At 41.9% G+C, this 26,611-nt stretch overlaps 1 protein-coding gene across 1 annotated transcript in view; it reads left to right on the top strand.

The window, feature by feature from the left end:
- Nucleotides 1-405: 405 nt before the first annotated feature.
- LOC113074586 (thrombospondin type-1 domain-containing protein 7B) overlaps nt 406-26,611 on the top strand; it is a gene marked incomplete at its 5' end in the record, with an annotated part of 63,193 nt that continues 36,987 nt past the window's right edge. Inside the window, 4 exons of the mRNA XM_026247434.1 lie at nt 406-656; nt 1,089-1,258; nt 2,512-2,667; nt 6,341-6,538. Of these exons, the coding sequence (XP_026103219.1) occupies nt 406-656; nt 1,089-1,258; nt 2,512-2,667; nt 6,341-6,538 (775 nt within the window). The remainder of the gene's footprint in view (nt 657-1,088; nt 1,259-2,511; nt 2,668-6,340; nt 6,539-26,611) is intronic.

The following is a 26,611-nucleotide window of genomic DNA, read 5'->3' as shown; positions in this document are numbered from 1 at the left end:
GCTGTATACCATCACTCAAGCATTGCAGTTTATTAAGAAAATTTGAAGATCTCTGACTCATTATTAATTTAGTCTTCTCTTGCCACAGGTATTTTACTCATAGTATTAAATATGCAAATTATACAATGAAAAGTTGGCTATGTTGCTTTAAAAAAAAAATTTGGCGGGGGGGTTTGGGTTGTAAATTTGTTTTAAATGAATCACAAATTGCATTCATTACACCCTATTAAATAGTAGCAGTAGAGGAACAATTGATGGCATTTATCTCATAAAGCATATTCTCACTGAGTCCTTTCAACTCTAAATGGCATATTGTCTTTCATCTGCTCTTTGTGGCAGTATTGAAATGTTTCAATATGTTTTCATTGCGCCTCTCATTCCTAATTTATTTGTTTTCTTGTTCTTAGTCTTTGTACTCTTGACAACGGCCCTGGAACATTCCAGTCATGCATTATGCCCAGAGACTGCGAGACCTCTGATTGGTCCCTTTGGAGTCCGTGTTCAAAGACATGTAGGGCATCGGATATGTCGCCTGGTTTTCGAGTCAGGACTCGAAGCATAACGCAGACTCCTATTGGACTGGGCAAAGAATGCACCGCTCTTGAAGAAAAGGAAGCTTGCAACATCATCGGGGACTTACTACCAAACTGTCCTAGGTTTGTATTCTAGCCTCCCAATAATAATTAATATCCTACTGTATGTAAAAGTGTAAAAAAAGTACTAAATTATTTTTTGAGTGCTGGGTTCCAAGTATTTATTTACTGAACCCCTGTTGCATCCGAGCATAGCAAAGATTAGAAGAAGTTAATTAATGAGATTAGGTTTTTGATCAATAGCAGCAGACTGTTATTTCATTAAAATCACTGCGTTATGCATCATAACATTTTGCTTAGTTAGTGCATTTTCATTAGTAGATGGTTTCCTACCGGAAAACAGGAAGCTAAGCCTATTAGTATCTTTCAGTGGCAGCTCACTGTGTCCATTTATCCAATGCAACTTTTGAGAGGAACCCAGAACGATGTAATGAGACTTTAAGGGCCAAAACAAAAGAAGTTTCACCAAAGTATGCGTGTGCTTTTGTTCTCCAGGTATGTGTGGAAGACCACAGATTGGGGGAACTGTCAAGTGGCCCCTCTTCTCAGCCAGCTGGACAGACGGCTTAACAATGTAAGCGTTCTCTGCGGTGGAGGGATTCAGACCAGGCAGCTGTACTGCGTCCAGGTCCCAGACAACTCCACCCCTCATCACAGAAAAGAGGGTAAGGATCAGTGTCTAAAGGACAGTAAGCTACAGTGGTGTGACTGAGCAATTTCTGTGCATCTTTTCAGCTGCAGATGTGTTGGTTTTCAACGACTAATTCATTTTGGTTTAGGAAATCCTGATCAAAAAGTATTTTGGTTAGCCATTTGCATTGGCTGTGTGTAACCATGCCTGTTTCTAAGATTAGAGGTAGTTAAAGGGAGTCACCTTGCTTTGAAATTAATTTCGAGGAGCTGCACCAGCCAGTGAAAGCAGCTTATGGATGGATTCGAGGCATGCTGAGCTGAGAAAGGCATACAGATGAAGATGACTCCTTTCAATCAATGTTGTTTGGGGATATAGATCAATGGAAATCAGCAGTGGTGTTTGCTTTCCACCTGACCCAGAGGACTCCCACACTAATGTTAACAGAGCACAGCCAAAGTAAGAGCCTTTCAAGAGGTTTGCCTAAACTTTGGAACACTTGTTTGACAAAAGTCACATTGAGAATCAATGCAATTCAAAGGCTTTCTTACTCAATGTTCCTGGTTTTATTGGGCACTATTTATCCAGTACACTTTATTCTTGAACGAAAAATTAACTTTCCATTCCTCTGAAACAACTTTACTTTCCCACTGATGTCTCTTAGTCCATGATAGCATTAATCAACATCCAAATAGCTATTTAAGGATTTTTTTTAGCAAATTCATATTAAGCCTAGCTTTATTCTGTTACATAACACTCTCATTTCACAATCAAACACATTTCTGATGGATTAAATTGTCCAGTTTTCACCTTGAATATCTATTTTCTGAATGCATATTATTGATCTTATTGTAAATAATTTATCCATGCATGTTTCATTTTTTTCCTTTGTAATTTATAATGTTTATTCAGAATGTCATAACTTGGTCTTCCTGAGAAATCAAATAATTTCTCCTATCATTTAGTGCATTTAATTCTGACACTTACAATCTTACAATCAACTCCAAGCTCGCATTCAGATCTGCCATCCAATCACCAACTGATGGATAAAACCAGGCCCTTTCCTGTATTGTATTTTTCTATTTTTCTAATTTGATAGTGTTTCATGTACTTTAAGCCAAATACTTGCATTGGTTTACATTGAAATGAATTTTATTCTGTGTGGGAGTTTGTGCTCAGCAGGAAAGATCAGAAAATCATACTTATTAAGCTGAACTATATTTTGCCAAAAAATGTTCTAACTACATTTGCCCAACATATGGATTATTTCTCTTTATACCTCTCTAGTGTCTAGGCCAGTAAGTGGGCGTCTGTGTACAGGAGATTTGCCTTCTGCGGTGCAGCCATGCTCCATACCGTGCCCACTGCTGTGCCTGCTCTCATCCTGGTCCTCCTGGGGGGCCTGTCTCCACGACAACTGCATGGAAACACATGGACGAAAAGGTGGGCCAACATGGGAATGAAATGTCATCAATGGAGAGAAAAAACTAAAATCATTTTGCCCCTTTTATTAATAGAAGCTGTAAAATCCACTTTAAATATGCATTTAAAATTAATGATTGGTACACCTTTCTACTGAGCTGAACACGGAGGTAACAGAGTATCTAAAACTGACACCGCTTCTGGTGAGAGATGATAACATCTGTCACTGAAGCAGGCTGCCAGGGTACTAACCTAAAATGAGAAAATTTAGCAGAGGACAGACTGATGTCACACAAATCAGTCATACATAAGTGGAGCTTTCAGTCAGAAATGACTCATTCTGAGGAAGAATTATAGGAATAATCCCAGCTTCAAAACTCTGATGCACTTTTATCATTCACCTGCTTTACTGAAACAAGATGAACATTCTAGACTTAGGGGTATGAATATCTGAATTATGAGATAAAAAATGTTTAAAAATAACATGATATAATCTTATGTAATAATTTTACTAAGTGGCAGTAAAGACATAATGGTACAAGGCTTCTGTTTAAATTGTTTAAATAAATGCTTTTATTTAATACTTTATATTTATCATATAATCCTGAAAAAAAGTATCTCCGTTTTCACAAAAAATATTTAACATTAATGAAAACAAATTCTGAAGCATAATGTGACACTGAAGATTGAAGAACATAAGAATAAACTACAAATAAATGACATTTTAAAATGTATTGCATCAGAAAGGTATAAATTATAAATATGGTCCACAGTGTGTGTATGTATAAAAAAAACTAATATAAAATATGGTATTTTAAATGTTTTTGGTATTAATTTATTTAATTATTCGTAGGAGTTAGAGTGAACTACAAAATGCAAAAAAAAAAGAATTGAATGCGTTCATACTGAAATCTCTAACTTTTGATTGCATACTTGCAGATATTTTGGCAAATCAATTCGAGACATTGATATTTCTTCTGAAACTCTCGAGAGATATCAGAGGTCACTTTTTTCCCTTGCAACAAACCCATCTGAGAAGGATTTGCTTTTCATGTAAATTGAGTGCTGTCTAGAAGGTTTTGTGACGTGTTGTCCCAGTGGGACTGTCTGATAGTTAGGGTGTCTAGATTCTCTTTTATTCGTTGCTTAGGCTGCACCTTGTTAGACAAGAGTCTGTTTACTGTTTTCAAGCCCTTCACCTCACTGCTGTTTCAGAGTATCGTTTGATCTTATATATTTGATGAACAATGCAGAACTCCAGAGCCTAGAGCTTTCATAAATAGAGAAATGAACTTCTTTTCTACACATACAAACCCATTTCGTCAGAGGAGCCTCATGGATTTGTTTTTTAGTTGTTTTATTAACATTTCTAGCGCATTACAAATCTACAATTGGCCACAGTCATTTTTTTATCCTCTTTGTGTCATCTTGGGTGAATGTAAGCGTGTGTGGAGGAATAAATTGAACACCGGCTTGGTAATGATGGTAAGTGGCAAATTCTATCCAGCATTAATGTGAGTAGGGAGCATTGAAGTGGGACTGATAAGGTTCTGAAGTATTGGAAGTGAAACGCTGCCTGCAGTCCACCAGTCTTTCCTATGAATAAATCCGATAGCTCCCGTGAACCTTTCAATTATTAATATCCGCAGGGATGTGTCTCCACCAAATTGTTTTTCACAGTTTGGAGGAGGGCATTGGCCATCCAGGCATTCATTGTGTTCCAGAAACAGGGCTGTTGGTGTGTGAACTGTGTCTGCATGCATGTTCTCCATGGGAGTGTGTCCTTCACAATGCTGCTCAGGTGTAGTTTCAGAATGATGTGTAGTCGTAATTTGTTCTTTTATTGTCCTGGGGTTGAGCTGTTGTCATCTACAGAAGAGGAATGCTGATCTTGGTGCTCAGAGGTGAAGGAAGTTGTTTGTTACACCTTCAGTAATGTTGTGTCTTCTAGAAACAAAACGTGCATTTTAGTGCATGGGCTGAAGCGTATTTAAATATTGATATATATTTTGTGTGTGTATAACATTGAATATTTAAGTAAATATATTTTGAGGCATTTTTTATTTCTCACTTTATTTTACAGTTGGTCTGTCTCCAGTATATGACAACCTCCTGAGATGACAGTAAAAGTTATAAGTGTCTGTATAACAAATATGAAGGCTTTTTATGGATGATGGATAGCTTAAAAATTATTTTGAACAAATTAATTTCATTAGTGCAATAAGTCCCTGTAAAATACAACCAATTCCCCCCGGAAGTGGGGAAGGTTATAAGAATATCAGTCTTTATATACAAAATTAATAGTATATATTATTAATATAATTATACAATTAGGAGAGAAATGGCACATTTTAATATGTTTAAATTTGGAGCAGACAGTGAATATTATATCAATGTTTTAAATTAAAAAAAAAAAAAAAATATATATATATATATATATATATATATATATATATATATATATATATATATATTTATTTATATATCCTCAGCTACAGATCTTGGAACCAAAATATGTTACAACACTCTCCTACAGGAATGTTTCTATTGGCCTATTATCTGTGGAAACAAATGTTTAGTGGTTTAGAAAAGTTATAAAAGAGAGAAGAAAAGCCCCAGAGAGAAGTGGGCACGTTTTTGCAGAAAATGTTATTGTTGTAAATACGTATGTAGAATATAGATGCGTTTTATGGAATCATAAATCCTGAAACAGAGCAAATGTCTACAGAATACAAGTCTGTTCTTAGATATAGGGTCTTATGTATGTCTTCATAAATATTTTGTGATAAGTGAAGCAAACTGGTAATACCCCAAGTTCTGAATTATACATGGCATACATTCAGATCTCTCATCACACAATACACTCATGTCTTATAGAGTTTACCGTTTTTTGTGTCACAGCAGTGTTGAGAGCTGTGTGATGTTTTGATTATTTCTAAGGCTTGGCTGACGCTAGGACATTCCCAGGACTGCCGAGTCAAGCCCCCTGCAGGGGTGTGAGATGAACCAAATCTCACTACTGGCATGCACATATTCGAGGAGCAAAGATATGAGGAGTTAGTATCTACTCATCACAGACCGTAAACAGGATCAGATGGTATCCAGACAGCTAGCATCCCACCCTTATGTTAGTCATCAGATCATCTTGTTTGATAAATTATGCTTGGAGTAATGCCTGATTCATCTTTTTTCCCACTTATTCACTGTACTCTAATGCATATTGATGTCAGCCAGAGCTGGCTTTGAAAACGTATGCCAGTTTATGAAATATTAATTAATGCTAGCCTAAGATTATTATTTTTTTTTTTTTTACTGAAGGACTTGATGAGTATCTTTCTAGCAGCACAATGCATGTATTTTTTTTTTTTTTATGAGAACAATGTTTTGCCTTCATCTTTAACCAGTATTTTAAGTGTTAAATGTTCATATTCCAGTGCTATTTCATTTATGACTGGCGTCTCAGTTTGCTGTAATAGCTCATGCTTTACAAATGAGTAAATGAAAAGAGTGTATTCAGGCAAGAGAGGGGAGTAGGAATTTATTCTGCTAACAAAAGCTGTGACAGAAAGCCTTTTCAAATGGGTTTCTATTACAGGCTTATTTAGCCACCGCTAGAATTTTAGTTCAGTACTCACTGGCCACTCATTTTCCCTCACAATACCCCTAATCCACCTGTCTCTCGCTCTGCTCACAGGCTACAGGCAGAGAAGAAGAGAGGTGCTGGAAGAAGGATCAGGAACAGAGAGCTGTGCCCATCTCCTGGAGTCAATGCCCTGTGAGGATCCAGTGTGCTTCCTGTGGCAGGTGCAGTCTGAGGGCGCGTGTGTGCCCACCGAAGGGAACTGTGGAAATGGAACCAGGACTCAAACTGTGGCTTGCGTCAACTCACAAGGTATACAATCAAAATACTTGTAGGCTGTTTATTGGAATTACATCATTTGAAAATGTCTGTATGTGTATGTACGTACACCACCATTCAAACCTCACCATATATTTGAGCGATTGTGAACACGTTTGTTATGCAGGCCAAGTTGCACGCCACGAGGGTAATACGCTGGTTTAAGGGTGTTGAATAAAGCATAAGCAACAGTATTAGTGCTGTTTTAGACAGCACCACTAATAAATTGTCATATCTGAAGGATTCTAATATCCACCCGTAGCAAAAAGATTGCATTATTTTTTACAGACGATAGAAATGCTAAAATGTTTTCCGATAGTGTCTGTGTATTCCATTATAACTCTGGATGATTTGTATATCTATAAAGCATTCTATTATTGAGAGTGTATAAATAAAATCTAATAAAATAGGCTTTTAAGAGCAGCCATACACATTGGTTCATGTCATGTCAGTGTCACGCTGTTTCATCGGTGCAGATGTGGCTATAGAGCTGTCTGAACGGGTTTCTCTCAGCAGCATGCTTTGGAGATCAGTTAGTCTGACCCATTTTAACCACGCTTTGTAATTTATGAGAGATGCCATGAAGATGAGAAATCCAGTAACGTGAACTTGATGAAGCCTTGGCGAGACCTTAATAGCCCATCTTTACAACCTGTGAAACTAATTGCAGCCTTTTTGCGTGTTTTATTATTGTGTCATAATAGATTATGGGTGGCTAGATTAAGGAGGCTGGGAAGAATTCAGTTAAGTTAACTAATTAATGTTCCCGAGGAGAATTGACACACAGGTCTGAAAGATGCGGGTGTTTGAAACTGGTGCAATTAGAGTCCGATATTTTTCTAATAATTCTTAAAAACACATCAGATGTGTGATGTTTACTTAACACCAGTGCCAAATACTCTATTTGATGCAATTTGACACAATCAGTTGTTTTGGGGGATGAGAAAGAGTGTCTTATTATTTTTTCATTTGCGAATTCATTATTTCAGACTCCATGACTATAAAGGGCCTCTGTGTTATTATACAAATTTGGTTTGACCTCATTTTCAGAAGAGTAGCTTTCTCATATGAATACAATGCTGCTATGCAAAATTTAATTACCAAGTATTTATAGGTAAAACACATTTGTGTAGCAAAGCAGCGAGTAATCATAGCTAGCGGAGTCAAAATGATTTTGATATTTATGTTGATGAGAAGTGTGAAGTGTTTCCTTCACTCTATTATTTTACCTTTCAGCCCAAACCTAAGAAAGAGACTGAAAGAGTAATGAAGGATTTTTGGGCATGTGTGCAGCTTTCTTGACTTCTTTTTGCCAGAGTTAATTGGGCTCTGGAGGACTAGGCATTTCTTCTGTTTTGCTTTATTTCCTAAGAATGAGCATATTGATGCATGGATATCGGGGTCTGTTCCACTCTGACCATGAGACGGGGCATTTTTCTCTACACTGATGTTCAGACTGCTCCAGTTTACTGGCCAGTTAAAGCTCATTGCATAGTGATCTATTTCCCTCTCTTCTGTATTCAAGGGCAGGACAGAACTCTTTTTACAGTCTGGCAGCACTCTTAAGAGACACCTGTCATGCAGTGCACAGCCTGATTGAAATCCAGCTACAGCCTTGAATGCCTTAGCCCATCTCTAGAGTATGTACACTCTGGACTAATGGACTTTTAACTATGTGCATAAAGTCTGGTCAACACTGCAGATCATTTTGGCCAAGATCTGCCTGTTACACAGACAGGCGCCATATTGTCATTGACATGCCAAGTTCCCAACATTGGTTTTCTTTATTTTTGTGATATTTGGTGGTCTTTGTAGATACTTATTTTTTTAAAGACTGAGTGCACAATAGAATATGCAGCTGCTCATAGATATCTTCTATTTTATATATTTTGGTTTGTTTGTTTTAGGCATAGGCATAATTTCATAGTTTAGTCACACATACATCCTTTTGAGGGGTTAATTAAACCGTTGTTAACTGGTGTTTATCGTTTTTTCTGCTTTAGCTTGTGCAGCTCAAGGAGGTCAATCTGTGTTGTTGGAAATCAGTCATATGTGACCCCGGACCACAAAACCAGTCTTAAGTGTTAATTTCAGAAGCAGGACTTTTAAATCATTGGTTTACCAATCTTTTTATGACAGTCCTGCAGAATAAACTATATATAATCATTTTTTTTTTTCAATCCAGTATTTCAAGTATTCAAGTATTTTCAAGTATTTCCTTATGTATGTCTGTCTCTGTTCCATGTTTTGTGTGTTCCTGTCCCCATTGTATTGATTTATTTCCAGTTGTTCCCCGTTTGTATTCTTTTATTCCAGGTGTTTTCTTTATGTTTCCATTGATCCCAGGTGTGTCTCATTATCCCATTATCCAGTTATCTATGGCCCCGTCCACACGGAGACGCGATTCTGTGAATACGCACAAATTTTTTATCGGATAGGCATTTTGTCCACATGGATCTGGCATTTTCATCAGGTGAAACCGCTATTTTTTTAAACCGGGTCCCAGTGTGGATAAAATCCCTCTTTACTCTGTGTATTTCCATGTCTTTTAGTTAAAATTCCATGTTGTCGAAATTTCCAGCATCTACTTGCTTCTCACTCCTGAGTATCGTGACAGAACAGCCGACCTGAAAAAAGTAAGCAGTGCCCCTTCTCGTTTTTCTTTTTCCCATTTTTACGTTCTGCAAGTTTGCCATGGCGACAGGCGTTGGATGACGCTGTCTTTAATCAGCTGTTCTGGCTCGGGGTCATCTTCCATTGCCCCATGGACCTCCCAGACACCAGTGGGTTAGTTGGAGGGAAGGTGTCTTCCGGTGTCTGGGGAGTGTCCTTGTCACGGTTGGGTTTGGGAAAACACAAAGAGAGGGTAGATCCAAATGCAGGTAAGGGTTTTTATTTAAACAGAGGGGTAACTACAAAAATAAACAGTCATGAGAGACAAACGTAACCAAAAAGGGAACCGGATGAAACGGGGAACTCGGAAGAATGAGAAGGTAGAGGAAGTCTCGGGGGAACGAGAGCATGAGACACATAGGGTAAGGACTCCATGATGACAACAGAGAAAGACAGCTCTATATAGGGAAACTAATGACAGAGTATTGTCAACACCTGTGCGATTCTAATTGGAGTGCAATTACTGTGAAGACACAACCAGACTAGCGGAATTAAAGTGCCTATGGTGAAGTGCCTAAGGGGAAGTGAGCTCACTAGGGAACACCCAGGAAAACAAAGACTGGCAGCGTGACATTACCCCCTCCCTACGGAGCAGCTACCAGATGCTCCACCTAAACCCAGGAAAACCCCAACAGAAAAAGAGGCAGGAGGGAGGTGGAACGGCGGCGGACCAGGGGGAGGGACGGAGGGACAGAAAACAGGGACAGGAGCAACCAGGAGGAATGGAAAGGTGCAACACAAAACAAGGAGTCCAGGAGGGAGGCGGACAGGTGGAGGCTCAGGGGGAGGGAAGGAGGGCCAGACTAAACTAAAAGGAACAGACAGAAACAGAACTCAAAAAAACACAAAACATAAGTCCATGAAGGGCATGTTGAGGCGTCCACCAGGACGGAGCAGATGACCACCACATCTTTGTGGTCGAGGCCGGAGTCCACCAGGGCGGAGCGGAAGACCACCACGGCCTTGTGGTCAAAGTCAAAGCCCTCCAGGGCGGAGCGGAAGACCACCACGTCTTTGTGGTCGAGGCCGGAGTCCACCAGGGCGGAGCAGAAGACCACCACGTCCTCATGGTCACCGCCGGAGTCCCCCAGAGCGGAGCGGACGACCACCACATCCTCGTGGTCACCGCCCGAGTCCCCCAGGGTGGAGCGGACGACCACCACGTCCTCGTGGTCACCGCCAGAGTCCCCCAGGGCGGAGTGGAAGACCACCACGGCCTTGTGGTCACCGCCTCGGGAACTGTATCAGGCACCGCCTCTGGAACAGCCTCGGGCACCGCCTCGGGAACTGTATCGGGCACCGCCTCGGGCACCGCCTCGGGAACTGCATCGGGCACCGCCTCGGAAACTGCATCGGGCACCGCCTCGGGAACAGCATCGGGCACCGCCTCGGGAACTGCCTCAGGCACCGCCTCGGGAACAGCCTCAGGCACCGCCTTGGGAACAGCCTCGGCCTCCGGAGCAGCAGCGGGCACCGCATCGGGAACGACCTCGGCCACCGCCCCGGCCTCCGGAACAGCAACGGGAACCACATCGGGAACGGCTTCGGTCACCGCCTCGGCCTCCGGAACAGCAGCGGGCACCGCCTCGGCCTCCAGAACAGCATCGGGCACCGCCTCGGGAACTGCATCGGGCACCGCCTCGGGAACTGCATCGGGCACCGCCTCGGGAACAACATCGAGCACCGCCTCGGGAACAGCATCGAGCACCGCCTCGGGAACTGCATCGGGCACCACCTCGGGAACTGCATCGGGAACTGCATCGGGCACCGCCTCGGGAACAACATCGAGCACCGCCTCGGGAACAGCATCGAGCACCACCTCGGGAACTGCATCGGGCACCGCCTCGGGAACAGCATCGGGCACCGCCTCGGGAGCAGCATCGGGCACCGCCTCGGGAACTGCGTCGGGCACCGCCTCGGGAACTGCATCGGGCACCGCCTCGGGAACAACATCGAGCACCGCCTCGGGAACAACATCGAGCACCGCCTCGGGAACTGCATCGGGCACCGCCTCGGGAACTGCATCGGGAACTGCATCGGGCACTGCCTCGGGAACAGCATCGAGCACCGCCTCGGGAACAGCATCGAGCACCGCCTCGGGAACAGCATCGGGCACCGCCTCGGGAACTGCATCGGGCACCGCCTCGGGAACTGCATCGGGCACCGCCTCGGGAACTGCATCGGGCACCGCCTCGGGAACTGCATCGGGCACCGCCTCGGGAACAACATCGAGCACCGCCTCGGGAACTGCATCGGGCACCGCCTCGGGAACTGTATCGGGCACCGCCTCGGGAACTGTATCGGGCACCGCCTCGGGAACAGCGTCGGGCACCGCCTCGGGAACTGCGTCGGGCACCGCCTCGGGAACGGCATCGGGCACCGCCTCGGGAACAGCCTCGGGCACCGCCTCGGGAACAGCCTCGGGCACCGCCTCGGGAACTGCGTCGGGCACCGCCTCGGGAACTGCGTCGGGCACCGCCTCGGGAACTGCGTCGGGCACCGCCTCGGGAACGGCATCGGGCACCGCCTCGGGAACAGCTCGGGCACCGCCTCGGGAACAGCATCGGGCACCGCCTCGGGAACTGCATCGGGCACCGCCTCGGGAACAGCATCGGGCACCGCCTCGGGAACAGCATCGGGCACCGCCTCGGGAACTGCATCGGGCACCGCCTCGGGAACTGCCTCGGGCACCGCCTCGGGAACTGCCTCGGGCACCGCCTCGGGAACTGCATCGGGCACCGCCTCGGGAACTGCATCGGGCACCGCCTCGGGAACTGCATCGGGCACCGCCTCGGGAACAGCATCGGGCACCGCCTCGGGAACTGCATCGGGCACCGCCTCGGGAACTGCATCGGGCACCGCCTCGGGAACTGCATCGGGCACCGCCTCGGGAACTGCCTCGGGCACCGCCTCGGGAACTGCCTCGGGCACCGCCTCGGGAACAGCATCGGGCACCGCCTCGGGAACTGCATCGGGCACCGCCTCGGGAACTGCATCGGGCACCGCCTCGGGAACTGCATCAGGCACCGCCTTGGGAACAGCCTCGGCCTCCGGAGCAGCAGCGGGCACCGCATCGGGAACGACCTCGGCCACCGCCCCGGCCTCCGGAACAGCAACGGGAACCGCATCGGGAACGGCTTCGGTCACCGCCTCGGCCTCCGGAACAGCAGCGGGCACCGCCTCGGCCTCCAGAACAGCAACGGGAACCGCATCGGGAACGGCCTCGGCCACCGCCTCGGCCTCCGGAACAGCAGCGGGTACCGCCTCGGCCTCCAGAACCGCAGCGGGCACCACATCGGGAACAGCATCGGGCATTGCCTCGGCCTCTCGAACAGCATCGAGCACCTTCTCGGGAACAGCCTCGGCCTCGGAAACAGCATCGGGCACCGCCTCGGGAACTGCATCGGGCACCGCCTCGGAGACTGCATCGGGCACCGCCTCGGCCTCCGGAACATTAGCGGGCACCGCATCGGGAACAGCCTCGGCCACCGCCTCGGCCTCCGGAACAGCAGCGGGCACCGCATCGGGAACAGCCTCGGCCACCGCCTCCGGAACAGCAGCGGGCACCGCCTTGGGAACAGCCTCGGCCTCCGGAGCAGCAGCGGGCACCGCATCGGGAACGACCTCGGCCACCGCCCCGGCCTCCGGAACAGCAACGGGAACCGCATCGGGAACGGCTTCGGTCACCGCCTCGGCCTCCGGAACAGCAGCGGGCACCGCCTCGGCCTCCAGAACAGCAACGGGAACCGCATCGGGAACGGCCTCGGCCACCGCCTCGGCCTCCGGAACAGCAGCGGGTACCGCCTCGGCCTCCAGAACCGCAGCGGGCACCACATCGGGAACAGCATCGGGCATTGCCTCGGCCTCTCGAACAGCATCGAGCACCTTCTCGGGAACAGCCTCGGCCTCGGAAACAGCATCGGGCACCGCCTCGGGAACTGCATCGGGCACCGCCTCGGAGACTGCATCGGGCACCGCCTCGGCCTCCGGAACATTAGCGGGCACCGCATCGGGAACAGCCTCGGCCACCGCCTCGGCCTCCGGAACAGCAGCGGGCACCGCATCGGGAACAGCCTCGGCCACCGCCTCCGGAACAGCAGCGGGCACCGCATCGGGAATGGCCTCATGGACGGCAGCCGCCCGCTCGGGAACGTTCTCCGGGTCCTGAGGAACAGTAGCTGCCTGTCTCCTCCTCCGCCCTCTACGATGGAGAGTCGGTGGCGTTGAGTCGGCCATCTTGTGCTGTGGTGCTGGGCTGGCGGTCATCTTGAGCTGTGGCGCTAGGCTGGCGGCCATCTTGGGCTGTGGGGCTGGGCTGGTGGCCATCTTGGGTTGTGGGGCTGAGCTGGCAGCCTTGTCTGGAAACTCTGGTGTGGTTGTTGCATTCCACTGAGCACGATGGTGCAGGTAATTGGTAAACCCCCAAAAGTCCAGGATCTCTAACCCCTTCATCTCCCATTGAGGTAAAGGATCATCCAGGCAATTATTAAACCAATCCTTTAGTGCTGCATCATTGTAACCTAACCCGACTGCCAAAGTCCAAAACAATTGCGCCAGGCCACCCACCTCCCTTCCCTCTTGATGAAGGGTGGTTAAGTTCCGGAATCTCCCCCTCCGTTCCTCCATGGTGGCTGGGGAACCGATTCGAAATCTCACACCGCTGGATCTAGGCATGATGGAGTCCTTCTGTCACGGTTGGGTTTGGGAAAACACAAAGAGAGGGTAGATCCAAATGCAGGTAAGGGTTTTTATTTAAACAGAGGGGTAACTACAAAAATAAACAGTCATGAGAGACAAACGTAACCAAAAAGGGAACCGGATGAAACGGGGAACTCGGAAGAATGAGAAGGTAGAGGAAGTCTCGGGGGAACGAGAGCATGAGACACATAGGGTAAGGACTCCATGATGACAACAGAGAAAGACAGCTCTATATAGGGAAACTAATGACAGAGTATTGTCAACACCTGTGCGATTCTAATTGGAGTGCAATTACTGTGAAGACACAACCAGACTAGCGGAATTAAAGTGCCTATGGTGAAGTGCCTAAGGGGAAGTGAGCTCACTAGGGAACACCCAGGAAAACAAAGACTGGCAGCGTGACAGTCCTGTCCCAAGCCAGAACCAGTCCGCCACCGATCGCACCCCACACTAGTTCACCAGCCATTAGTATGGCAAGTCCACTAAACATTAATGTGGCCAGGCCAAAATACGTTAATGTGCCTGCTCCTCCAGAGCGACCATGAGTGCCAGCACCACGTAAGTGCTACCCTGATCCCCAATTCAGGCTAGAAGGGGTTCCTGTTCCCGAGCATAGCTCACGGAGGGCTCCTGATCCTGAGTCAAGCCCACGGAGGGCTCCTGATCCACAGTTCAGCCCAGGAAGGGCTCCTGTTTAAGAGTTAAGCCCAGGCAGGGCTCCTGTTTCCAAGTTAAGCCCAGGGAGGACTGCTGTTTCAACGTTAAGCCCAGGGAGGACTCCTGATCCTGAATGAAACCCAGGGGGGGCTCCTGATCCCGGGTTAAGCCCAGGGAGGGCTCCTATTTGCCCGTTAAACCCAGGGAGGGCTCCTGATCCCCCATTAAGCCCAGGAAGGGCTCCAGACCCCAAGTACATCCTTGTAAATGTCCAAAAGGATTTTTTTGGGGGGGGATAGTAATGCTCCAGCCATAGCAGCCGAGGCAAGGGTTGGAGCCGCGGCCTCAGAGGAACCTCCGCCGGAACCTCCTGAGTCCCCAGATCCGCCATGGTCTCACGAGTCTCCTGATCTGCTATGGTACCCCAAACGGGTTCCGCGTTCTGCGTTCCAATGTTACCCCCCTCCCCATTGGATGTTATATGCCATAAGGCCACGCCTTTCGGGAGGGGGTATGTGTCCCTGTCCCCATTGTGTTGATTTCTTTCCAGGTGTTCCCCATTTGTATTAGTTTTATTCCAGCTGTTTTCTATGTGTTTCCATTGATCCCAGGTCTGTCTCGTTATCCCATTTTCCTGTTCTGTGTTTTGAAAGTGTTCCCTGTTCCCAGTTCTCTGTCGGCTGTTGTATATGTCATCTCCCCCTGTACTCCTTGTAATTCCACGTCTTTGAATTAAAATTCCATATTGAAGACATCTCCAGCGTCTCCTGCGTTTTCTTGCTTCTCGCTCCTGCATATCGTGACAATGTATATAAGGAAATACTTAGGATAGAAAAAAATGTATATATGTATCTATATGTACATATTAGTGCTCTTAAACATCCAAGATAAAAGTTTTTGTTTATATAATATATGTGTGTGTACTGTGTATATCTATCATGTAAATATAAATACACTCACAAGCACGCATATACTTAAGAAAAAATTATATTTGTATCTTAAATATATTTAGATATAATATCTATTATATAAATATATACATGTAAAAATCTTCAAAATATATACTGTATGAGTGTGTATTTATATATACATAATATAAACAGTACACACATATATTATGTAAACAAATATATTACATCTGTATGTAATTTCTGTAATTACATTTATAATTACACTGTTGACCCATACTTTACACCGTAACCCACCCTTAAACTTACCCATACCTCCAACCCTCTCCCTAACCTTACCCCATCCCACCTCAATAGCAGCAAAAGTGTTTTACAATACAATATGAGCACAATAAGTACATTGTACGTAATTTTTTATGTAAGTACAGTAGTTAAGGCCACCTAATATAAAGTGGGACCAAAATTATATTTGTATCTTAAATATATTTAGATATGATATCTATTATATAAATATATACATGTAAAAATCTTCAAAATATATACTGTATGAGTGTGTATTTATATATACAGTACATATTATAAACAGTACACACATATATTATGTAAACATATATACATATAATAGACATATAGATAAATATATGTATAGATATATAGATTTTAAGCAGTGTATGTGCAAGCCTATATCAGAAAATTTTGTTCACCAACATGGGGTTTTCAATTTGACGAATGAACAGTTTGAATTGTCCAGGATGTCGATCTCTTAGATGCACAGTAGCATGGAACGACTCCAGGGAACAAAATAAAGAAGACAGCACTTTTATAATGGCTTCTGCGAAGCATTCTATCAAAGTCAAAGAATCTCCTGTTTCAGTGGAATTAAATAATGTTTCTGATCCTGGTGCTGCAATAACCTCCCTGTGTGAACTTCTCCATATGTCCAGACCCTTAGTTCTCCAGCAGCTAACCCACACTGTGGGCAGTCTAATAAGGGCTCTTGTCAGTGAGGATCTCTGAATATCAGCTCCAGGTGTTTCTGCTTGCCAGTTTCTCTTAAGTGTTCAACTCCGTCGGGCAAACGAGGAGTGGCAGTTTCCATCTCTGGACTCTGTAGCAATTCCGCATTTCCTTAAAGGAATTCAAATAGACGAGCGAACTCCTCCGAGAAACAGAATTTGTTCATTATTTTCACAGCACTTCAGGTTCAGTGTGCAGCCCCCGTGTTCATTTACTCTGATGACAGAAGCTCTATTACACCAGGATGTGAAGAGAAAAAAAAAGTCATAAATAAAGCAATTCCTCTGGCAGCTGCGAATGTTTTACCGCATCCTATTAGAACTGCTTTTATTTATTTTTCACTTTCCTTAACATTTTCATACCTCGAGCTTCGCACTGCTGACAGCACGATGGGGTCGCTGGCACTTAGCGGGAGTGTGGTGTGATGCCACATGTGAAGTTCTGCAGCATTAGAGCTTGTGTGTCAGTCAGCGTGCTTCAGCCGAGGCCTATCTCTAAAGCGACATATTGAAGAAGTCAGCCATTTAAGTTTGTGTCAGCAGCACGTTACTCAAATTCATTGAATCCTGTAGTCGCGGTTGTAATTTTATGCTGGTTTATGACCTCTGCGTTGTACTTTAGTTTTCCAGCTCTGCCAGAAATTCACAGACCACATGAGAGTGTCAATATAATATCAGGACCACGTCACCTTCTCTCCATGTTTTTTATCTCCTTTCCCCCCTTAAATTTACAGCAGGCTCAAATCATTGTGACCTCTAGCTAATCAACGGCAGAATCTCAGTGTAATTATAGCTAATGTCAAACCCAACACAGCTTTAATCAATACATATAGTGCTACAGTGTAGATTGCAGACTGGAAAATAGATGTGAGAAAATCAATTAAAAAATACATGTGAAATGCACAACAAGTTGCTATTATATCACATTTTGTATTTATGTTGTTTTCTAGCCGAGGTCTTAGTATTAATGAAATCTTTCATCTTTTCACCTGTGTTCTGATATCTTGACTGTGCAGAGCAATGCCCATTCAAGGTTACATTTTAAACATATATATGTTATTATTACTAGTGCTGTTCATATATTAGTTCATGTATTAATGCATGCAGTTTATCTATCTATCTATCTATATATATATATATATATATATATATATATATATATATATATATATATATATATATATATATATATATATATATATTACATTGTATAATGTTTACACTATTACACTATAATCTCACTACCTAAATGGTGAGTTTAATTTATAAATGGTTAGTTAAATTATTCTTTCATTTCTAAATCAAACAAAGACTTGCTGTTTAACAAAGGTTGCATCCTTTATATGGTTCATTTATTTCTAAATGAAGTGTGGAAATCATGATAGATTTTCACAGGACTCTTTAATGAATGAAAGTATAAAATCATCAATAAAAATTGAAATTTAAATCTTGTTTTAACACGATAAATGCCTTAACTTTCTCTTTTGATAAATTTACAATGCCTGCTCGCTATAAAAATCGCATTACTGACCCCAAATCTAATATTTAAATTGAAATTTAAATATTAATATATTTCAATTGTCCACACATGCTCCATAATACTGTGGTGTTTTATAGTACTTGGAGCCCCTGGGATTAGTTTTTATTCTCTATCTGGCCCATTACACATGCTTCACTCATTACTGCTGTTCAAATGCTAATGACGTTTGCCAGGTAGCCACGTGTGGTGACAGGATGACGTGCTGATCAATGAGAACTCTAATCTATGCAGCAGATTAGAGGTTTGCCGCTGTGTGGTCTGTCCCAATAAGGCCATTTATCTCCTCTGAGTGTGGTGTAATCAGGGGTGTGTTTGATGGATCTCACAACATCTTGCCCTTCTCTGCTCAGAGCCAGAGGAAAACATGTGGCACTTCTGGGATGAGCACTGAGCTTTGTGCTTCTTTCAGAGAAGACCAGTTTAGACACATGCTAGTTTTGTCCTGGTCTGAAGCTGTTTGTCATACAGTACATAGCCTTTCTGGTGAAACTGGTTAACTAAGGCCCTATTCGCACGGGATTAGAATTACCTGGTGACCGCAAGTCATTTATAATAATTGTGGAAATTGTCTGCGATCTTAATCCCGTTTCAATCGACCATGCCTGTAATTTGTAAAGAACAACCCCCCCCAAAAAAATAAACCTTCCATATTTCACAGAACCCAGGTCCTGTGATAATATTAGTCCAGTGTGAATCGACATCTTTGTGATTTGGCAGGTCGTATATCATTTTTCAATGTTTTTGTTTCCTATGCGCCTTTTTATCCATCTTTCGCGAAGAATGGAGCTGCGTTGGAGTGTTTGATAGTATTTTGGGTGCTGTCATATCGAAAATAGAGCTTAAGGCTCTATTTGGACAGAATTAGTTTTACATGGGAAGGTGGTGTACTAATTATTAGAGCTTTTCTCTGATTTTAATCTTTGTCTGTAATATTTCAGGATTTTTTACAGACTGCAATTTTCAGTGATGGTAAAGATTATAGCTTTCTATTACCTTCTGTAAAACAATACAAAAAAAAAAGAAATCAAAAATAATAGCAGTTATAAGGACATGCTAATAAAATCCTTTAAATCTGCTCTCAGCAGTCCATGTCTAGCATTTGTATTAAAGTGTTTTAAGTAGAAAATTGTCAGTGAATAGACACGTTCACAACTTTTTCTGAGAGATAACACTTGCTGTTCCGAATGGACTTAAGGATGCAAAGCATACAGGGTTTTTTTTGTCCTGAGTTTTTATTGAAAAGATGGTAGACTGTACAACCTTGACACTTGCAAGAGGGAAAAAAATTTAATTCATTTTATATTGTTCTTTAATGCACAGGACATCTATTAACTGTATAGAGAAAGAAGAAAGGATTCTGATTTCTTTGGTTTGAAAAATGAGAAAAGTAGCCTACGTAAATATGTAATTTTGTAATTACGTGATCTGCGAGCAGAATGATGGAGAAAGTTCAAGTGTTAAGGTTTATGTGTGTGTGCCTGTTTGTTCAGATTGTGCTACCTGCCTCGGTTTTTTAGAAAACATTTTTCAAAACAGTAAAAGCAACAAAGACTAAAGACATACATTATGTAGTTTCTTTTTTATTTTGCTTGAAATTCAAGACAGTTCCTCCAAATAATCATAGACACTTTTTTTAAGGGAATTAATACTAAATTCTATTCGGCAAGGATGCATAAAAAAACATAAAAAAATGAAAGTTAAGACATTTATAATGTTTAGAATGTTTCAAATAAATGCAGAAAGATAATAATAATATATCTAAATTTATTAATTTAATAAGTTGATGATATAATTTGATTTCATGAGTTGAATTGCAAGTCAGAATTGCAAGATATAAATAAAATATGTACAAAATCGCTGTGATTTGATCAAATAAATCAGCCTTGGGGATCATAAGAGACTTATTTTGAAACCTTTTGAACGTGTATATGCTTGAATATTTGCTCTCACTGGGGCAGTCCCAAAAAGGTACACGTTTTCAAAAGGTACACATTGGACATTATTTAGCTCTAAAGGGTGCATGTTAGTACCTTAAAGATAAAACTTAGTATCTTAAGTTAGTACCCTAATGTAGCATTAATACCTTGATGGTACATATCTATAACTCTTAAAAAGGTGCCGCCACAGTGACAGTACCCCAATGTTAAATGCAATTCCCATACGTATGTGTGGCTGCAATATATAAATGCTCCTGGGTGCAATCCTGGTTAGTCATGGCTTAGCTGTGTGAAAATGTTACAAACATCCCGAGTAAATTGCTTTACAGACATTTCCTAAAACAAATCCCAATCAAATAGGGTTTTAGGAAGTCTTGCAAGTCAAAACACTTGAATGGGGACACCGTCATCCAAAACACAACACATTTCACTGACCAGCTCCGGTACGCTTTTGCTGTCAGCAGGAAACACATTAGTTGAAATAACAGTTCCGTTTGACCCTTGCAACATCAGTAAGAGTCATCTGCATCACAGATGTCAACATGTGGCCGTGGGCAAGCCGCCACTGATTGCTCTTTTAGTGGAGAAGACGGTGCACACAGTTTTACTTTGTACAGCTTCTTGGCTCTCACTTAGTAAATGATGTGTCAGGCCAGTGTTGCACAGCTCTAAATTATGAGTGTTGCGAGTTAGCTGACATGAGTGAGTGCATCGGTGCAATTTCACTGCGGGTGACCAAAAAGCACTATATCACACTGATGGTTTCCGTGCTCTGACCTTAATTCCATCTCAAAATGGAACGTTCAAGCTTTCAAAACAACTACAACAAAAAAAAAAAACTCAAGTTTAGTGACCATTTCTCACTTTTAACTAGTCGCTTCTTAGCATGAATATTACTAGCAAATTTGTTTATTCATTTCTGTTTATTAGTACTTATAAAGCACATTTTATGCATTTCTAATATAAGGATTTTTATTATTTTGTTTTAAGGATACTTATATTGTTTTCTAGAAAACATGAAGAATATTACGAAATCGTGAAGAAGTGATTGTTTAACAGAAGGCTTTTTTTGCATGCTTAGAGTCTGTGCTTATCATTATATCTCCTAATTTGGTTTGGTATTTTAATATGGTTTGATTAAGAAGCAGTTTTGGCAGTTTTATAGGTATGGCATGAGCCTCCAGTGAAGCATGTGGGGACACAGATGGGTTTTCATCAATGTCTTTATTATGTTAGAACGAGGCCGACAGCCGCCCAACTGTTCCAGTGTTGTTTCACGTCGTGGACCTCAGACAGCCTTTAGGCAGTACAAGAGCTGCTCCCGCACTAATATAGAGTTTTGTCAAGTCTTACATTTCTTTCAGGAAATTCATGTTGCTGTCTCCAAGCGTTTGAAGAAGCCTTTAAGGAATGAACCTTCACCACGGAGCTTTGTACTTAAAATAGTTGAACGACTTAACCTTACCTTAAAGGAGTCTTAAGGCAGAATTATGATTGGAAAGATTATAAGTGTCTTTAAATCCATATGGGGCGACAGGCCTGGATAACTCCAGATGGAGTTTGTGCTGCTATTTGAAATGGATCAGAGAGGGTTGGAACTGGTGGGCTATCGGTTTTCTCTCTGACTGTGTGATCAGTCAAAGTGGCAGTTATCAGTGTGTCTGATCAATGCAGGTGGCACTAATCTGGTAAATGACCTTCTGCCTGCATGTCAGGGTTGTCAATATCTGGACTGAGGTGAACTAATTCTGATCAATTCTCAAAATCATCTCTTACTGACAGGTGGAGTCTCAGTTCTGGCTTTAAACCCAAAAGCTCAAATGATGTCCCTCCAAAAACACTTGAAGTTATTACAGATTCCACTTTTTCCATATATAGAGTGCATTTACTACTTCTATCATTATTAGAAATCAAATATAGATATTTTGAGAAGATACTTAATAGTTTATCGTACCATAATTTAACATATTGCTGCTGTCATAACGTTTCTTTTAAAGCAGTTAAAAACACAATGTTGCTCATTGTTGTAATCTTAATAGGGGTTTTAAAACCAGTAAAACATGGCACATTTACTTAGAGTGGTCAATGTACAACATTATAACATAGACCTCAGAGAAAATATATAATCAAGGTATGGCATTGTCACACCCCCGGACTGTTTGTTTTGTTCCGATTCCAGGGGTGTCTCATAGTTCCATCGCTATCCTGAGTTTAAAAACCCCAGTACATTCTGTTAGTGTTTGTCGCTTCTTGAATGTCTTCCATGTGCTCTATGTTCCCAATTTGGATTATTAAAGACCCTCGTTTCGTGAATTCCTTGTTTCCTTGTTCCTAGCTTCCTTGACTCCTTATGTAATGTGACAGACATTATTTATTTTACATTTTGCAGTACATATTTGATTTAAGTATCAAAAATGAACAAAATTAAAGTAGAGAAGTTTTTGTGCTTCAGTTATTTATATATATATATATGTGTATATGTGTGTGTGTGTGTGTGTGCTCTTGTTTTTGTGACATATCAGGACACAACTCTGTATAATGACATGGGTATGACACAGGTATTACAAGGAGATGGTGACTTATGAGGACATAACCCATGTCCCCATTTTTCAAAACGCTTATAAATCAGACAGAATTAGTTTTTTTGACAAAGTAAAAATGCACAAAGTTTCCTGTGAGGGTTAGGGTTAGGTGTAGGGTTGGTGAAGGGTGATAGAATATACTGTTTGTACAGTATAAAACCATTATGCCTATGGGACGTCCCCACTTTTCACAAAAACAAAGGTGTGTGTGTGTGTAAATATATGTTCTCAGCTTCAAGGAACTGTTTTACAGTGTGACAGTGGGCATTGTCTTGCATGAAAACTGTGGGCTGATTTGGAGATGCTCACAGGGAAGGAACCACATGTTGCTGAAGGAGATTCTGACAAACATTTGCATTCACTCTGTTGTGTAGCTGTGTAGAGGCACATTTCCTGCTGCAGAAATCATCTCTCAAACATGACACCTCTTACACCTCTAATATTTTATACTGTGCAGAATATATATATAATTTATGAAATCTGCTTAAAAACTGGTCTTCTACATCTAGTGGGATAGCTTCAAATAGGACATAGTACTGACCTTGAAATTTAGGAAACTCTAGGTTGTTCTGTAATTTTGATCTCTGTGACCCTTGGTGGCACAGCATAGATCATAAACCAGAATGAGTGTGAGGCCAGTTTTTCACAAAGATGGTTTCTGTCAGTTTATATCATGCTGATATATGTGCAACTGTTCATTTTTCCTATACGTTTGGTTTTAGTTAGTGATTTGATGCCATAAAAATGAGGTGTGTTGTCATGATAGTGCACTTGTTATTGAGTCTGCTGGGGTTTGGGTGGGAGCTTGTAACTGGGGCTTCACCTCATTATTACTATTTCACAAACTCTCACTCCAAATGACATCTTCTGTGCAAAATGACAGTGGCCATTTTGGCTTCATTTTCCTACAGTGGAAGGATATGTGTGTGTGTTTGTGCATATACTGGATTTACCCAAATATAAGACAACCCTGATTATAAGACGGCCCACATTTTTCCTGATGTAACTTTTGGAAAAAGTTTTTTTGAAAAACTAATTGTTTTTCTCTATTAAACAATTTTTTTCCTAAATTATTTCCATATTGCATATTTTTCCTATTAAAATGTTTGTTTTTGAAAGTATGGGAAATACTGGTAAAATGTACCAACAAAAATCACATTTAAAAATATACACTTTTTGATATACCATAAAAATAACAGGTAGCCCATTTAAATGATATTACATTTAGTTCATCCATCTCATAGTAGCCTACAAAAAATGTATTAACAGTGGAAGTGAAATCTTATTGTAGTCTTCAAATCTGGGTACTGTCTCATGTTTTAAAATCACGTACAGAGAAAGTTTGGTCCCATCAGGCTAATGGCAGTCACGACTCATGCTATAAGCATTTTCTTTTTCTTTTGTTTTCACTCGCGAACACACATTACATTACTTATTTCATGGCACACTCGTTTTATGCGTTTTTGATGCCACCTATTGTCATGGGTGTATTATTGACATGTCAAAGTCTAGACCATGAATATAAGATAACCACATTTTTTTCAGATGGATTTCCAAGAAAAAAACATTGTTGTATTCAGACCAATAAGGTATATTTATGTATTTATTTATATAGGTGTACATATGTGTTACCTCAATATTATTATTCATGAATTTTCTCCGTTGGCCATCATCACATTCAAGTATTGTGAAAAACCATCACGTGTCACTTTCCATTCCATCCATAGGTTGTTGTTTGTATTTTAATGACAGCTGTCCTCTGTCTCCCTGACCTTTGTGCTGTGACTTTACTCAGAAGAAGATTGTGTGACGTGACACATTCCACCAATCTGATGTCTTCCAGGGTTAGTTTTTGTTTCCATTCTCTAAAGGTCATAGTTGTGATATCTCTAAGGGTAACGTTTCATCTTCAGTCTGTTGTAGAGTGATGATCACATTTGACATTTCTCTCCTGCGTGTCTGAACATTATTTTCTCTCTTTGAATTTGTTTACACGGTTGATTTGCATTTCATGTAAACCATTCCTTTATGAGTATCATTAGTGGTTACTGATATCAGTATTAATATAATGCGACAGACTGGATTCAGAGCAAGGTCTGCCCCCTATGGAGGTCTGACAGGTGGGTTTCCCGTTCTTCATTCACGTTCATCTCCATGATTCTCTCTGGTATGCTGCGCCGCATAAGCAGCCGCTGTTTGTACACACCTCTGTTGATAATGAGGATTCAGTGTTTACATGGACCTTTCAGCATTAATATTTATGTTTTCTTGATGTGTCAATGAATACTAAGTGGTGTGAGTGGCTGAGCTGGAACAGAAAAGAAAATTGTTCATTTTAAACAGCGTAGTCAGATCTTGTCACTTAATTCTAAATTGCATTGAAACGTAATGCACCAAATCCCTCTGCAAATTAATTTAATCTCTAAAGATAAGGTAATTTATTTGATATTAACACACTTTCTACTTACTGTGCAAACACAACAGTGAAATAACAAAACACTATGACGCTTTCAACTTTTCTGTTTATCTGAGCAATGAAACTTCTGGCTCAACTAGTCAGTTACTTATTTATTTTTATATATTTCTTTTTTATGGCTTAAGTTTTTGTTTGTTGTTTTTGTGCTTCAAAATTCATACCATTTGTGTTCATTTGTAAATATTAAGAAGAACAAAACATGGTATAACAATCAAATATTTTTGATTGATTTGGGGGGGGATCAGCAGTATTGGTATCAGTGTTGCTTTCCTTTAGTCATACAAAAGGATGACATTAAAGAAAATACTATCTTTGTTGTTTCTACATTAATTTGAATATGGAATGTGAAATTATTGCAATATAAATTTGTATTTAAAAAATGTAAATTAAAAGAGAACAGCGCTAACAATTTCATTTGTACGTCAGTAGTTTTTTATCAGGAGTGGAGGTGCATTTATGTGCATGTGATTTTGTGAACTCGTTGAAATGTAGATTGTGGTTAAAGGCTGTGCATGAGGGAACATTTCTATATATTAAGATCCACCACTAATTACGACCAAAGCATAGACAGAGAACAACTTCAGATTCCAACGCTGACATGGGAACTCATCAGGCTAACACATTGTAATGAAATAAAAACTCCTGCTCAACAATTCCTTTGTGTTGCACAAATCCCTGCCGCAAAGTTATTATTATTATTATTATTTTCCATTTTAACACAAGAAAGATTATTATTGAGTGGTGGGGACAAAATTGGCCATGACAAAAAGCGGTGTCCTCACCTGAAATGTGTTTGTTTTTTTTAAGGTACTTTTTTTCATTCAGCTAGAATAGGTATGCAAATTATAACGGTAGTTTTTAAAACAACCCACACAGGCTGGCTCATTTATTTGAAATTGCTCTGAGCCATGTTATGCTGCTCTGATTGTTAAAGTTTCATTCCAGTAGCCAATTAGTGCATGTCTAATCTTAGCTAAATTAATTGTACTCATCTACTATTGTGTGGACACCTTTAGCCACGCCTCTGTTGGTGCCGCCAATTATACACAGCAGCTTTATAAATTACAATTATGATTAAAGTTTTTTTTTAAATTATTATTGTTACTTGACTCACATTTTTTGTATTTAATTTCATCTCTCTGAGATTTCAAAAAGAATGTTACATCTGCAATCCCTTGTGAGCTATTAAAGGAATGAGTTTGTCCTTGACTCTTTATGAAAAAGAAGTGTTGACTGAGAATAGGTCTCTTGTTATTACGCTCAGTATCACTTCCAGTTATGTACATTGTCTCAGCTCTGTTCAGACTTTAATGCTGGATTAAATTAAAGGTAGTTTTTCTCTTTTTCCACAAACTAGTTTTGTGTCTGCTTGCAGGGAAATCAAGGGTTACTCTCTTGATCTCTCTCCCTCCTACTCTTTCATTTTTGTGTGGAGGGTTTTGTACTTTGTGAACAGCGTTGCATGAAATGGTACACAGATTAAGGGGTGCTCACAAGCAGCACTATTTTATTTATTTATTCTTTTCTCCTTTTAAATGCAAGAGAGCCAAAGAGATTTCAGCCAGGAAGATGTGGCCCTA

The sequence above is a fragment of the Carassius auratus genome, unplaced genomic scaffold, assembly GCF_003368295.1.
Source record: "Carassius auratus strain Wakin unplaced genomic scaffold, ASM336829v1 scaf_tig00015216, whole genome shotgun sequence".
Lineage (NCBI taxonomy): Eukaryota > Metazoa > Chordata > Actinopteri > Cypriniformes > Cyprinidae > Carassius > Carassius auratus.
The sequence above is the reverse complement of the archived record's forward strand: the minus strand, read 5'-3'. Positions and strand labels throughout refer to the sequence as shown.